The sequence below is a fragment of the Triturus cristatus genome, chromosome 3_2 (assembly GCF_964204655.1).
Source record: "Triturus cristatus chromosome 3_2, aTriCri1.1, whole genome shotgun sequence".
Taxonomy (NCBI): Eukaryota; Metazoa; Chordata; class Amphibia; order Caudata; family Salamandridae; genus Triturus; species Triturus cristatus.
The window spans coordinates 407,032,463-407,049,135 of record NC_140584.1 but is presented as its reverse complement, the minus strand read 5'-3'; the positions used below and the strand labels follow the sequence as shown (position 1 = coordinate 407,049,135).

The window sequence follows — 16,673 nt, the reverse complement described above, 5'->3', positions numbered from 1 at the left end:
CTGAGAGCAGAATTTGAAATGTATAGTGTTTAATTAAAATTGTTCTACTGCCACACCAACTGGAATTTTTGTTGCACTGCGGACAACCGATAGAGTATGGCGTAAAACAAGTCTGTACCCCAGATGCTGTGAGGTTCAAAGAAAAAACATCTGCAAACAGAAACATAGAATACTCAAAATAACTTTTTTTGTGTGAAAATAAAACATCTGATTCCGTTTGAAACCAGCATTGCAACAATTTTTAATTTTTCAACAATTTGTTTTTTAATACAAATTGCTGGAAAGTAAAGCAGTACACCGCTTTTACTCACAGGAAACATACTGGGCAAGAGAAATCAGTGGCGCCGGGGATTAAAATAAGTCTCTCCATCCAGGCCAAGAGGGAAATGTTTCACTGTGCTGCCCTGTCAACACAGTGTAAGGTTCTAATTAGCCATGCTCAAACTGCACTTCAAGAGGCACTGATGGGAGATGGTTAGGACAGAAAATTTTCAGGATCTCAGCATGTGCATTTCCCTATATTAAACATAGAGTTCAAAATAATCCTTTAGCGGGACTATCTAGATAAATACCTCCATCCCTTTGTGTTTGGAAAAGCAAAACCAAGGCAAAGAAAAAAGGTGGAGGTTTGACTAATTTAATTGGGCAATACACACTCTTTATCTGCCATTCCAAGCAGGAACTCTGAATAATGTCATAACCCAAATACAGTGTAACCTTAAACAGGACTGACAGAAAACAAAGCAATTCTAGGATTGGGACAGAACCCAATGAGTTTCAAAAACCCGTGTCAGGGGTTAGATCGGAAAATGGAATTTCTCAGCCCTCCTGTTAAATACTAACCTGAATATAGTGCGAACATGACCCGAGGGTAGCAGAGCACTTTACAGGCGGGGGAGGTAAGAAATAAGTGTGAGACAAAAGAACCGGTCACATATACGAAGGGGTTACAGAGAGGATTAATACATTGATAAACTTGACCTCCATAGGAAATCAGCAATATACTATACACAATCAGCAGATGAATAACAGCCAGGTATAAAATCAAGAAACAAAAAGGTGTGATCTTAGGGTAAAAACTTGTTCATCAGAAATGTTTTCACTTCATTTTTGAAGGAGGCGAAATTATGTATTTAAGTCGACAATGCTTACAATTCCAAGTAACTACTATTAACATGTTAGTTTTGCCAGTATGAAGGCAGTACCACAGACCTTACAATAAACTACACGAGGTGTAGTGACTGATTCTTCAATGTAGGTGTGGAAAGAAATGAAAAAGGTACTCAATCACTTATCACTAAAATAAAAAGAAATGCTGCGACACAGAACTTGAGGGGGTGGGGCTAGCCACGGAACAAAATGGCCACTCCGCAATTCGCAGAAGCTGCCACAACAGAGGTACTGAGAGCCTACGCAGACACAGCGGAATGAATTGAAGGGTGGAAATGAGGACTAGGTCGGTGACTGAGACGGAGTGCTGCAAGGCTTCTCAGTGAGGACAACAGCTTTTCAAGAGGGGGAAAAGGATGCCTGTGAATCCTAGCGATATAGCTTGCCAACCACTCACACTTGGATATATTCCGCTGCTATCATATACACATCAACCCCCTAATTCTGGTGCAGCTCAGGAGGCCGGACCCGTAGGACTTCATAAGTGGGCACATCTGCGACTTTCATCACCACCTTCATGAGGCAACTTTCATAGGTATCGTAAGACAAGTAGATGGTTGGCAGCGCACTATTTAAGGCCTGTGAGATTCCATTGCTGGCCCATGCTAGCACCTGGACAGCATCCATAAAGTGGAGCCATTACCAACTCCTGTGAACCATGAACCCTCCCAACATCGACATAACTGGTCACTTTTTGGCATCTCCCACCATTAAGAGAATATTGACTAGACACCCTGCTACGCCATTTGCATGTCTTTCCAACTGACGGGAAGGACACTTTGGCACTTCCAGGCACACAGATGGCAACAAAACAATTCTGAGCCAGACACACCCCGAAAACCCTCTAGTCTTGCACTGAAGAAACAGCACCCAGGCCAGATGGCAAAGTGCAATCACATTAGAGGGGCACCCATAACCTGGTCAGGCCATCTTGCAGAGGACTCCCATTCAGCAACCCACCACTCAGACTTGAGCAGAGAAACAGCTATCTAAGGGCAAACTGCCACACAAAGATAATTCTGCACAACGTCTATACTACCCCTCGTGTTTCTCTGCGAGGATTTAATACACTACAGCGGTCTATAGAAACCCCCATGACGTCTTCAGAAACCTCAAAGCAACTGTCTTTCCCCGAAGTACACACTCTTTACAGGAGTATCTAGTTCACACAATTTCGGCAGTGGTGGCACACAAGTGATGTGCACTATATGGACTTGTAAAACTTCCCCAGCTGGACGATGGGGGGAGGAGGGCCCTATATACGTTTCGTGATTAGGATGGGCAAGCACCCTGTGCTCCGCTAGTGCCTTCCAACTAATTTAGTTTCCAACTCCTTCCATAGCACCCCCAATGGCTACCTACAGTTGGTGGATGGAGGAGCAAGGCTAGCAGCCTAAAGGCTAGCTTTTTTACGGTAGATATATATTGTGGTGACTTGCTGACACTCATCCTCATCAGGCCTGAACTATCTACTATGGGGGACAGAGATTACTACCAGAAGTATTCTTCTTCCAAGAGGTCACACTGAAAGTCAGACAAACCACATTAAGAATGTAGTAGGGGGGTACCCAATGTAACTAGAGATAGGCGAGGGTGGGACCACTCACCAGGACGGGATAGAACCATTTCTGAACCACTAAACTTTAGGTAAGAACGTTTTAAGCTCATGCTGTCTCCCTAGCTGAACTAAAAAAACTAGTTAGTTTTTATCGTTCGCACTGGTATGGTGAACATCTAGATATGGAGCATTTGAAAATGATACCCCTGGAGGGGCTATTGTATTTATTTGTTTATGCACCACTTACGAATACACTAGTAAAACGGTCAATGATATCCACACTTTTGTAAAAGTCTGTTATTGTCTTATCTAAACTAAACCTATAATCAAGAGGTGTTTAAAAAAAGGCACAAAACATGAAAACAACACTTTACAAAGTAGCAGAATGAGAGCATTTTCTGAGTGCATCGGAATTAAATGGAGCTAGAGAACCTTTTTTTTTTTTTTAGGATTCTGGGTGGTCAAGATGATTTAAGAAAAAAGAGAAAGAAAGACTTCCTACTGCACCACCCGATGCCCTACAGATGGGTGTTTAGAAAGGGACTCCAGCCTACATATTTGAATCTATAGGTAAGTGCTGCTTACGGGTAGTCCAAACAGCCACTGCTCACAAAAGAATACTTAGACATCATGCATCCAAGAACCTGGACATCCAGGTGTCCAGGCACTTCCTCAACACATTCAATTCTCATACAAATTCAAATGTTTATTGTGTTGGAAAACAAAAAAAACGTGGAAAGAATATAAACATCATAAATAAAGGGCCTCGATGTTCTAAAAACTGCAAACTGGAAGGGGTGGAGGGTGCCCTGAATCTGTGGGAATCGCGTGGCATGGCTAATTCCAGTTTCTGAGGAAATTTGTATTCGCAACTCTTGTCCTGGATTTGGAGTGGTCATTCTTCACCAGCTGGAAGATTGTCTTCGATCCGCCGAATGAATTTCATGCGGATTTCTGTGACGCCATCACCTTTGAGGGTATCCTGGACAAACTTCACGTCAATGGCCATCTGAACCTGCCACAAAGGTGAGAGACAAGAGAAGCATAGTTAACAGCACACTTCACTGGGAATCTGTCTGTATTCTCAGGAGCACTCCCACAACCCTCTGAAAAGGCACAAAGAACCTTATCTGCTCCTTATTCTTCCTTCTTATAGAAGGCCCTCTGACAATTTCAGTGCTCCCAAATGAGTCCAATTCCAGAACTTCAAACAAAATCTATTTCTATCCATTCAGTCCTACTCTCCAAACGTTACGGTTTAGTTTCAGGCTGGAATATTTTGTTTGCATTTCTCCCGCAGTGCCACTTTTCGGGCTATCTACAGTCACCTCTCATGAATTTACATCAACTTTTGTAAATCACATTTCGTGAAAAAGGTTGTATTAAAAGTAGTTATTAATAAACACAATACAGAATAAAGGTTGCTTGGCTGTAGTTGAAAACGGTGGACCCAGAAGACCTGGCTTCGTACGCGCCCATGTACTGTGATCCCACACAAACCACTAGCTCTCTCTGCTTCAGTATTTTCATCTGTTAAAGTTATGAACCCTTAGACACAGCTGAAATTCCAACATAAAAATAGAAAAATAAATGTGAAAGCTACCTAAATAACTGCCCCACTACCATTTGTTGACAATAAAATAAGTCCAATAGCATAGCTAGATTTTTTTATGCTAAGGAGCAACAATTTTATTTTACCAATCAAGAATAAAGATTCACTTTCTGATGAGCCACGTAGGCAGCGCAGTATATGGATGTGACAGTTGCGAAACGCATCTACCTTACGAACGCTGAGATTGGCCATTCCTGCTAGTAGTGATTTTCTGTAAATTTTAAGTAGGACCGTGAAAAGGAAAGCATGTTTTCATTCAGTGCAACTCTGCCTCCAGGGTATGATGGGCTGGAAAAATAGTGCACAATTTTAACTAATCCTCTCTACTTTCAAGAAATGTGCGACACTAGGCTCCCTGGGGACATCACCAACATTAATAAAGCTTCCACAGTGGTAGGATGCCCAGTGGTGGTAGGGTGTTGCTGCACCATAACTATGTCTTTTTTCTACTACCCACCAGTAGGTGCAGGTGACCCTTTTCCCCGGCTTACACTTTGGTCCTTGGCACCATTGTTATAACACTGGGATTTCCCCAGCTACCACTAGCAACCTGTCATTTGCAGATTCTGAATACAAATGTATACTCAAAGTGCAGTTCTGGCACTCTGCTGCAAGGCTTGAACGTCTCTGAAAAGTGGAAACATTTTACAACTATATGAGTTTAAAAGTACTGGAGGCTTAGGAAAATGTATTTCTTTTCCTACCACACTGCACTAAAAGGACAAGTTACTTACCTTCGGTAATGCCTTATCTGGTAGACACAGAATCTAGCCGCAGATTCCTTATCTTAGATTCCTTCCCAGATGGCAGACTGGATCTGAAAATTGTACCAGCAGTACCTCTGCGCATTGTTAGAGGGCGTTAAACGACTCCGTAGCGACGTCGTCTCCTGAATGTGACGTTAATGGAGTACATACAAGTCCTTCCCCGACGTGCTGACATCAGTTTCAGCACAGAATGAACAAACCGCAGTAGTATGCACAAAGGGGATATAGGAGACAACAGGGCCCTCAGTTCGCAGAGCAGGGAGGATGAGTGGGTTGATAAGGAATATGCACTTAGATTTTGTCTCTACCAGATAAGGCGTTACCAAAGGTAAGTAACCTGCCCATCTGATAGAGACATCTAGCCACAGATTACTTATCTTGGAAGCAAATACCCAAGCAATACCATCCTTGGAAGAGTGCTGCGAACTGACCTCACCAAAGATCCCCAAAGAGGAGAAGCTGGTCCAAAAGATAGAAAGGGACCAGGCTACCAGAAAATGATAGGTGAAGCAAGATGCAAGCCCATAGGCAGTAGAAAGTTATAAGACCGTAAGAACACGATATAGAACCAGTTAAGAGGCAGCCCTTAAGGGGATGCAACCTAAGATAGGGGAATTCAAAGGGACAAAGGACAATAGTACATAGAGTCCACGCTGAAAACCAAATGGAAGGAGCATACACAGCATGCTCAGCCGCAGTAACACATAAAATGAATAGAAAGCACCCACCATTGTCGAGGAAACTATCCTGAGAAACTGATTTCGGAAGAATAAACCTTCAATGATAGAACGATGGAAAATAGAGAAAGAACAATGAATGCTGAAGAGCATCGCTTAGAAACAAGAAGACCTGTAAAGAAACTGGTCTTACATTGAGAACCCTAAAGGTATAGAAGGCATCCTCTGAAATAATGTAAAGGAGATATTCACTGAAGAGAAGGAGGAAACAGACAAGTACAACCAAGAAGGCTGAAACAGGTGACCAAGAAGAGTGTAGGTAAAATGCAGCGAAATAAAACGTATAGAAGGCCAGACGACCATATATGCACAGCACACAGATCTCTATATACCAGAAGTAAAAGACATCTACAAGAGATCCATTCAAGAGATAGGTGTATACACGAAGAGACCTATACATCCAAAGATAAATGTATATAAGGATTAATATGCGTAAAAACAACATAGAAATTCCAGTATAAACACACAAGTAACACAGGGTAAGCAAAAGAATATCCACGCTATTGAAGGTAACGCACATCCTCCGCTAGTGAGCGGGAGGATGAAAAGTGAAGGAACGAAGGGTACTCCAAGAACAGAGGCAATCAAGGGAGGGCAGATACAATACATTCTACCGTTGTAAAGAAGTTACAACAGTATCTGAGGTGGAGACAGAAAGACAAGGCGGGAAAACAGCAACACAATGCCACCTAAGAGTAGGAAGTGGAGGGTATTGCCCAATACAGGAAAACAAGGGCAACCGTCCAAGAACCACTGCCACCAATTGAGGAAGGCTGCCAGCAGGTGGCAACAGGTGAAACAAAGAATAAATAGCAGGTGGTGGTGGAGAGAAGAAGGAGAGGAAGAAGGAGAAGAGGAAGAAGGAGAAGGAGGGCTAGAGAAACCAAAGGGCTGGGTGAAACAAAAGGGCTAGTGGAGACAAAAGACAACAAATAGTTGATGTAGACAATCACACATTGTCCAGCCCATGGAGGCGTGAGAAACCTGACCAACGCTCCATGGAAACTTGAGAAATAGGTAAGAAAACAAACAATAGCTCTATACAAAAACTGAGAATACAGAGTATAAGGGGAACAAATGCAGGGAGCAGGAAAATGCCCCAAACATTGGAGGGCAGTGCACAAGCAGCAGAAATACGTAATTGGACAGAATATAGGATATGTCCAACAAAAAGTAATGAACTACCCCCACTAAAAAAGGAGAGGGGTAATGGAACCTCTCCCAAGGGAGAATGGAAAAAGGAGAGTAGTCCGCCACATAGAAAACCAATGCCACAAAAGATGGGAGTGGCATACACAGCTGTGAGGAAGAGAACAGTATCCCCACCTACGAGGTGGAAGGAAGATACTGGAAAGAAAGGGAAACACAGCCTCCTGTGAAAGAAGGATGCCAAGACATGGATCCAACAACCAGGGGAACTGGGTTCCATGGGGAACAGAAATGAAAAGAAGAGTAGACACAACAGCCACACACAGAGTGCAATGGCAAATATGTATAAAGCCCCCCGCAGCAAGCAACAGTAGTGGCTGTGAACGAATCACGTAGGTAAGAACACCTAAAGGGTAAACACAGTTACAAAGAACACCAAACTGCTGAAGATTAACAGCAGCAGGGGCACAATAAAGTAGAAAAGGGGCTTGCACAAGAAAACAGCACCCAGGACAAGAGTCTGTCTTCCTGTGGTACAATTATCGACCACAAGGACATAAGAAGAAGAGACAAAATGAAGTTGAAGTCCCTATAAGGGATACAAAGTGTATAGGTAGCTCACGAAATGCCCCTAAGGCATAAAAAATAAGGTCCCCGAAAACAGGGAACAAGGGTATAGTGAATCCGCACAATGTAACAGAATATCCAACATAGAGTAAGTACTCGGGTAGAACAAATTAAGCGCCAAAGGAAGCTGCAACAGAAGGATCCCAAGAGGCCGCAAAGTAAGATATGTTCCAGAGAGATGGATACTAAATCTGTCACTGACAGAATGATTACAAGAAAAGCACTGCAGCAAGCAGGAACACCACACTGGGTGTAATCCTAGAAGGGAGAGAAACACCCTATGAAGGCTAATAAGAGCTGAAGCAAGGGCAAACAATTTGTCACGGCAAACCCAGTACAACAACAGAGTTAAAATTCTGTACCACGATTATCTCTGAACCGGCGTAAATCAGAGTCGGCATGCACACCTGGTTTGCACAGCCTCCGAAAAAACCTGAAAGTACGCAACCATGCATGCCAATGTAGAGCTATGGAAGGGCCATAGCCCGGCCAACAGAATCGGCGATATCCATGGCACAGTGGATGCTAAGTGTGGCATTGTTGGCCATCGTGAAACAATGGAACAAGAAAATTCCAGGCTTCCTCCGGAAGGGAGGGCAAGAGGTGACCCACTGAGTCCCAGAAGGCATGGGAGAATCAGACGAGGACACAAGAAGCGTTCAGAGATTGTAGGGCAGAGCTAGAAGAAGATAAAATACACCTACCACAAGCATCAAATTTCCCGATATCTCGTTCTGGAGGGACAGGAGGGAAAAAAATAAACAATATTTTGGGAGGCTAAAGCAACCTGAAGCACAAAGCCGCTAGTAGAGGGATGTCGAAGGAGACAGGAGGGATACCCCAGGGCTGGGTGATACCTATGAGAAATAGAGCGAACCACAGGAAGCTCTGTTTCCGGTTTAGTCCAAGCACCCAACAGGATAACGAAAAGACAGTCACTGTAAGGAAGTACAGGCTCAACGTTAGACTGGACAAGAAGCAGAATGCCAATTAAAGGCTTGCTGACAATTTCACAGAAGGAGGCTGCAAATCCAGGATGATCAAAGCTCAATTGAGCATGTCCACCAGAGCGGAACTTGTCTCCGATGATGGAGAGGATTCTAAAACACTGATGTCAGCCAAGTCAAGGAACCAGCTTGGCTGTATAGGGGGTGGGACAGGATCTGAAATGGGAGGGACACACACCACATTGTATGTTGTACTTTCACAATCATGGTTCTCAGAAGGAAAAAAACAGAGGAAGGAAATCTGAGACGGTCGGGTCCATCGGAGCCACATCCGACAGTTACCGAAGTTGATTGATGCCGAGAAGGCAACTCCTTGACACTGGAGTCAGCAGACCAGAAGCCAGAGGGGGAGCCTCGAAGGCTGTGCACCGGTGTCCCTAAGGCGACAGACACCAGAAGGTGACCTGAAGCAGGGGAGAACCTGCCAGGGGGGTTACAGGCGCAACCTCATGCACCTCCGTGGGTCCAAGGGCGCACCGGCCCCAGGATAGGTGGGGAGATACGGAGCAGACTCACTTCAACAGAAGAGCGGCGACCAGCAGTAGACGACGAAAGTGGCCAGCTCAGCGACTTCGACCACCGATGCCGAGACTTACATTGAGGGAAAATGACACCTATGGGAACGGCTCCTAGAACGGATGTGCATTCGGTCAATGGAGCGCATAGGATACCGAGGACAACGAGAAGACTTTGATGCCTGTGACATCCGCACCACAAGGAGCTTCATGAGACGTTCCCTGCATGCTTTCGGTCAGAGATGGCGACGGGAGTCACACTCTTCGGAGTCATGGTGCTCACCCAGACACACATGCAAACTGAGTGAGGGTCTGTGGCAGACATTTGTCGTCCACAGGACTCACAAGGCTTGAACCTTGAGGACATTGAAGAAGAGTAGAAAAAGGTACACTGCTCCATCCCCAAAAAAAACCTCAAGTAGGCTGGAAAACGAACGGAGGATCTGCAGTGCAGAACCGTGTTCCTAGTGCGGAAAAGAAGGAACTGACGTCAGTGGGTCGGGGGAGGGCTTATATGGACTCCGTTGAAGTCACATTCAGGAGACGACATCGCTACTGTCGCTCGATGCCCTCTACCTACGCGCAGAGGTACTGGATCCAGTCTGGCACCTGGAGAGGATTCTAATATAAAGGAATCTGCAGTTAGATGTCGCTATCAGATATGCCATGCAGCTTTCATGTTCCCTTAAGCAAGAAATTCCAATCTGGTGTACTTTTATGAAACATTCTATTTATTTTCAAGAGTGTACGTTTTTGAGAATTGACAATGCCGATGATAGAGAACAGTAGTTCTACTGGTTTGTAAAAATCACAGAACCTCACAGTTTGAAAAAAGCAAAAATTATTTAGTGATATATATATATGGCAAGCCAGTTAAAAGAAACAAATTATAATCAATGACTGTCAGTCAGCTCAGATATTTGGACACCTGTAAGCAAACATAAAACCCAGTATTAGCAGGATGCCTATCTTGCATGAAAGACAAAAACAGGACATGAAATTTGCCTGTTGCATCTTCATCTTTTTTTTTTTTTTTTAATATATATTTATTGATTTCAAGAATAGAAAAACAATCAAGCAATGCAAAGTAGTACAAAGCGATTGGGTTTCACGAAACACCCCCCCAACCCCACCCATCCCTCCCCAGTCAGAGCAAGATCATAAGTTTAGCACATCCGGAATATACCCATACATTAATAAACAGTGGTATGCAAGATAATAGCGATGATGGCAATAGATAAGCTCTTACATGCAGTCAGTCACCATGAGCCAGGAGAAACAACACCCAGGATCCAAGATGACATTCAGGGGGCGGTATAGGCCAGAGCAGCGAGCGGGAGCTATCATCAAGTTCGTTGAGTTGGAAAGCTAAGGGCGCAACTTTGCTGGAGATTTACAGTAGATCTGGATGGGATAACAAATAAGCTGTCAACGGGGCCCAAAAGTCTTTGGGGTGGGAAGCCTCTGGGATCTCCTCCTCATATATCTGTAGTTGAGTCCTGCAATAGATGAGCTCGCGGAGTCATTTCTTCACTGTAGGAACTGACTTGACTCCCCAACATAGCGCAATGGCACGCTTCGCAAACAGGGTAGAAACTGCGACAAGTCGCCTATTGCAGGGTTTAAGGAGTTTAACATAACCCAGTAAGCATATTTCAGGAGTGCAGTGCACGGGTTCCGTCACTATATCAGTAAGCATTGTCGTCACAGCGGTCCAGAACGCAAATACACCTGCACACATCCACGCCACAAGCAAGAAGTCTGCATCCGCCATTCCACATCGCACACAGTTAGCAGTCTCACGCAGACCATACCTATATAGTTGTGAAGGGGAACAGTATACCTGATTAAAAAATTTGAAGTGAATAATTCTGAGGTTGCAGTTTGCCGTGAGACGACCAGTGAGTTGACAGCACGCCGCCCAAACGTCTGGCGTAACAGTGGTACCCAACGCTGCCTGCCAGCATACACAAGAGGGGTGATCGCTCCGTTCTTTCTCTCGCTGAGAAGCATTATAAAGTTTAGTGATTAACCCCTTGCGCCCCTCTCCCGACAGCATCGCCTGCAATGCCCGTAGAGTAGTGGGCTCCTCAGGGTACTCTGGATACGCCACGCGAATGGCCTGACAGACTCGGACATATGTACAGCCAAACATAAAGCCACGTTCTGCACCATTCTGCGCCTCCTGCAGTGTTTTAAATTGACCATCCCTTTTAGAGGTCCCCAATCCGAGTTATACCCACGGCCGCCAGCTCTCGTAGGGCCGGCGGCTCGCGCACCGCAAAGATGTTGGGGTGTGAAACTAAAGGAAGCAACGGAGCATATAAATACGATAATTGAGCCCGTGTCGCAAGCATTCGCCATGCCCATGCAGTGCACAGTGCAGGGTTTATTTCAGTCCGTGGACCGCCCGATTCCCCCCGACAGGGTTGCAGCCTGCAGTGGCATTGGCAGGACAGCATCAGATTCTATAGCCACATGAGGCTGAAAACGTTGGGGAAAATGCCAGTAATGCGCAAACTGCACTTGCAAGCACAAGTAATGCAAGCAAAGGTAAGGTGCCTCGAAGCCACCCAATTCAAAGGGCTGAGCCAAAAGGTCCCAGCGGCAAAGGGGTTTCTTGCCACCCCATACGAACGTCAGCAGAACCGATTGCAGAGTATGGAACATTACCACATTTAACTTTATAGGGATGTTTACAAAGAAATAAAGTAGTTTAGGGAGAAATGCCATTTTCACAACCGCTATCCTGTCTGCCAATGAGAGGGGCAAGTGTGCCCATCTCTCAGCCAGTTCCGTGATGCGCGTAACCGCACAACCATAATTCTCAGTGACAACTGTATCAGGATCTCTGTGCACCCATACTCCAAGATATTTCACGGGATCAGACGTCCAGGTCAGGGGATAGTCCATCTCCACCACCTTCGTGTGCGCAGTGAGGGGGAACACCACCGATTTCGCTCAATTGATCCCAAGGACGGAGAATTGTTCAAACCGGACATATTCCCGGAGAAGCGTAGACAGGTATGTAGCCGGTTCGCAAATATATAGCAACATGTCATCCGCATATAGGGAGACAATCAATGGTCGTTGCCTAAACCGTAGGCCAGCAGCCCCGTGTTTTTGATGTAGTTTGCAGGCAAGGGGCTCCAATGCAAGCGAAAACAGCATAGGTGACAGGGGGCACCCATGCCGCGTGCCTCTCTCAATATGGAACAATGATGACACCCACCCATTAACCCGAACCCTGGCCACCGGATCACAGTACAACACCCTGATCCACTGTAATAAAAAAAAGGAGGGAAGCCCATCCTGGTAAGAACCGTGAACATAAAAGGCCATTGCAGTGAGTCGAAGGCTTTTGCTGCATCGAGCAACACTGCCACCGCTTGGAAGTCTGGCTCAAAGTAATATAGGGTGGAGAAGAGAGTTCAAAAGTTGTGAGTTGTGGAACGCGCCATAACACATCCAGATTGGTCTGGCAGAACCAGAAGAGGAACCAGAGGTTGTATCCTAGCAGCTATCATTTTGTGTAATATTTTTGCATCAATATTGATGATCGAAAGAGGCCTATATGACCCACACTGATTCAGGGGCTTGTCCGGCTTCAGTAATGTGACGAGGAGGGCCGCTCTAAGAGAGGGTGGCAATGTCCCTTTCTCATAAGCTTCAGCATAAACTTCTAATAGCCAAGGGGCCAGATCCGACGCATAAGCCTTGTAAAATTCGCTAGGCAGTCCGTCTGGCCCTGCAGCCTTACAGGTTGGTAGGGACAGTATGGCCTCTTTAACGTCCTCTTCATCAAACGGTCGCACAAGATATTCGCGGTGAGAATTGGATAGCCACCCCAGCGCGACATCATCCAGGTATGCATCTATCTCTTCGATCGGTGGGAAGGCCCTAGAAGCATACAGACTGGTGTAAAACCGTAAAACGGTATTAAAGAGTTCCGTTGTCGAATGGCAGGCTACCCCATCTTTATCAATAAGTTCTAGTATATTCTCTCTGCCAATTTTTGCACAAGGGAGCGGCCAGGGCGGCCCCCCTCCCCATAGTATTGTGCTATTTTCTTACGGGACCAATGCAATACCTCTTGGTCCACCGTCTCATTATGTTCCAAGACAAGTTCCCTTATGGCAGCTAGTTTAGCGGTGGAAGGAACCAAGTCATATTCACGTTCAAGTTTAGAAATATCGGAGGCTAACTTGTGTATCCTCCGACGAAGATCGCGCAATACACCCGATTGGGCACCTATGCAGGCTCCCCTTATGGTAACTTTAAAAGCTTCCCATAATACTCCCGCACTATCTACTGATCCCTCGTTTTCCCTAAAAAAGTTTTTGATCGCCTCAGCGATAGTCTGCCGAAATACCTGGTCCTTAAGTTCCGAAGGTTGGAGTCTCCATGCACAGGGCGGTCTCTCATAAGTGGGAATTTGTAATTCCAGGAGTACAGAGGAGTGGTCGGATAGGGTATGCGCCTCATGTGTCACCGCAATTGTCCAGGCACCAACCCTCTCCGAACAGCAGCCAAAAATCTATCAGAGACCAGGACCCATGCACAGATTAAACAACGGTACTCTCCCGACCAGCGGGGTGACGGCAGCGCCAGATGTCTTGTACATGGCCTGCATCTATTAAGCCCATTAACACTTCCGCAGCTTGTTTAGGCCGCATCTCACTACTGCCAGCTCTGTCAATGGTAGCATCTAGGCAAACGCTAAAATCACCCCCCCCCCCCAAATGATTGCCGCAGGATGGAATGCAGCTATTCTACGCCACACATCCAAATAAAAGGAGGGGGCGTCTACATTGGGACCATACACATTTACAAGCAACACACTTTGTCCACCCAATTGCCCATGCAGAAGCACCACTCGTCCACAGTCATCAGTTTCAGATCGGACCACAGTAAAAGGGACACCCTTCTTTACCAGGGTCAACACACCCCTACAGTAGGTAGAGTAGGAGGAAGCAACTTTGGCACATGCCCAATGCGCACCCACTTTATTTGCTGACTCCTGTAGTAAGGCTATTTGCACTCCCAGTCGTTCCAGGCAAGCAAACGCAGACCTTATCTTTTTAGGTGTGTTTAGTCCGCGGACATTCCAAGTAAGGAACCTAACTGTGCTGTTCATCTTTTAAATTCAGCTTTAACTGAGCACCGGCGTAATAGGACAGGCAAGGTATCCCCAAATTACCAGTACACATCCAGGCATCGGATGTCCAAATCGGTACCATCTTACTTCTGCCTGTCCCCAAAACACCCCCATCCCCTCACCCACTTCAGCAACCCCAACATGCCAAAGCCATCCGAATGCCCCCATCACCCCCGCCCCCCAACATACCCAACCACAACAAAAATAGTAATCCTTTGGGGTACTCCCATTTTCGGGGGCACTGAGTGCTTCTAACCTCCTACAGAGTAGGAGAGGCCGAGTAGATTGATTTTGAGCTTGGATAGTAAGGCATCAGTGTCAGAAACATATTGTACCATACTGCCCCATCCCCCTGGGCATCAATGCATCCTCATGTAAAAAAGAAAAAAATATTCACAGGTCTCATTTAAATGCCGAACAACCCATGACAGTGTATGTGAGAGTACAATACATCAGGTGCAAACTGAGACGTCGTATATCTGGGTAAGCATACATTACACTTATATCTCTCACTGCTGCTCCTCCTCATCCGACGTAGGACTAGCCACCCGTCTCCGTCACTTCAACTGCTTGGCATGCTCCAAAGCAGCCTTAGGAGAGGAGAAAATGTTACAGTCCCCGTCTGCCCCTATGCATAGGCGAGCAGGGTACAACATCGCATACAGGACCCCTTCCGTTTGTAGAAATTTTTTCACGGTGTCAAATTCTCGTCTGCCTGCCTGCACAGCCACCGTGAAGTCAGGGAAGAAGGCCAGCGTGTTTCCTTGGTGCAATATAGTGCCCTTTTCCCTCGCCAACCTCAGTATAGTGTCTCGGTCCCTATAGTTCAAAAGTCTAGCTATGATGCGACGGGGCGGGGCCCCCGGCACCGGTCTGGCCGCAAGAAAGCGGTGGGCACGCTTCACAATGAACATGTTAGAAAGTTGATCAGCGCCAAAAAGATCAGAAATTAGGTGCTCAATGTATGTTTCCATTTTACCCACATTGGTGGATTCTGGCAGCCCGGTAATTCTGATGTTATTGTGTCGGGACCGCGCCTACAAATCCTCATTCTTTGCCTGAATGAGGGCTAGTACTTTCTCCATATTTAGTGTCTTGTCGGAAACGGTACTCAGGCCATCTTCTGTAGCAGGCACCCTCTGCTCCACTTCCCCCATGCGAACATTTTGTTTTTCTAACTGAGAGGACATGTGATCTAAACGGCGATTGACTGATGCCATTGTACCCTCAATGGCCTGAAGGCTGCGCTTCATAGCCAATAGCGTGGATTCCAGCGAGGGGGGCCGTCGGCCTGGGCATCTGCCTCAGAATCCGAGGCAGCTTTCTGCAGAGTCTTAGAAGATTTACGTGCCTCAAAATTTAGGCGTGGCTGTGACTTATCTGTCTTCCCCATGATTCCTGCAGTGTAAAACCCCTCCGCTGGCTAATAGCAAAGCAGGGTCACAATGCGCACCAAGAAAACGTAACTACACCCCGTGAATCACAGCCTCACTCAGCAATATCCGGGAGAGCGCCTTCGTTCCTGATTAGTGCGCACCTAACCTCCGAATAAGGCCACCAGCTCAGGCTCTTCAGGTCCCCTCACAGTGCACTGCCAAGCTGTACCCCACGTAGGCCCTGCCACAAACAGGCCCGCACTTCCCCGTATGGCGTGCTACTCATTACAGTCAACCACGTGTACTCTGGTGTTGGCACTCAATGATGGCGGAACAGTGGAGCATGAATATTGCGTATCAGCTACAAAGCACCACCAGGGAGTAGGAGACGCCAGTCCCAGCCGATAAGTCAGTCCTAGCCTCGCACAGCAGTACTCTCCGTCGCACCGGCAGCTCCCCAGCAGAAACCGGGCCCCTAGAAGCCGCCCCCTCGCACCAGCCACAGTTCGTAGGCCGCGGCACCAGCCTAGACCCACACCCCACTCACCGCAACCGGTGTCGGTAGGCGCCAGCAACGTCAGATAGCAGCAGCAGATCTCCTCACTCGGGGGCCCACTGTACAGCCGGGGCGCGATCTTCCCGTTCCGCTTGGGTCCAGCCGCTGCACCTCGCAATCACTGACCAGCTCTACGCAGTCCTTCCCAAACGCGATCAGCCTTGTACGTCGGCGAGGTGCTCTGGGCAAATGTGTTCAAAAACGCCCGGCTCCGCGCGGTGAACTCGAGGAGGCGCTCCGCTACTACCTCGCGGCAGCCGCAATTTGCACAGCAGAGGCGTCGTATTGACTAGGAGCTCAAACCTTCACAATGAGCGATTCTTCAGGGCGGCAGTCACTCCCAACCAGTGTCGCAGGTGGGTACAGCGACAAATAAGTGTCCGAAACCCTTAGACGCAGCTCATAACCAAAGGATAATAGACTGATTTCAACTCGGTCAGG

General features: G+C 46.7%; 1 protein-coding gene across 3 annotated transcripts in view; it reads right to left on the bottom strand.

Annotated features, from left to right (window-relative positions):
• Window positions 1-621: 621 nt before the first annotated feature.
• Window positions 622-16,673, bottom strand: part of TRAPPC3 (trafficking protein particle complex subunit 3) — an 81,590-nt gene continuing 65,538 nt past the window's right edge. For all 3 annotated transcript variants that reach the window (XM_085647966.1, XM_085647965.1, XM_085647967.1), the window contains exon 5: window positions 622-3,743. In XM_085647966.1, the coding sequence (XP_085504092.1) occupies window positions 3,624-3,743 (120 nt within the window). In that variant the 3' untranslated portion in view covers window positions 622-3,623. The remainder of the gene's footprint in view (window positions 3,744-16,673) is intronic.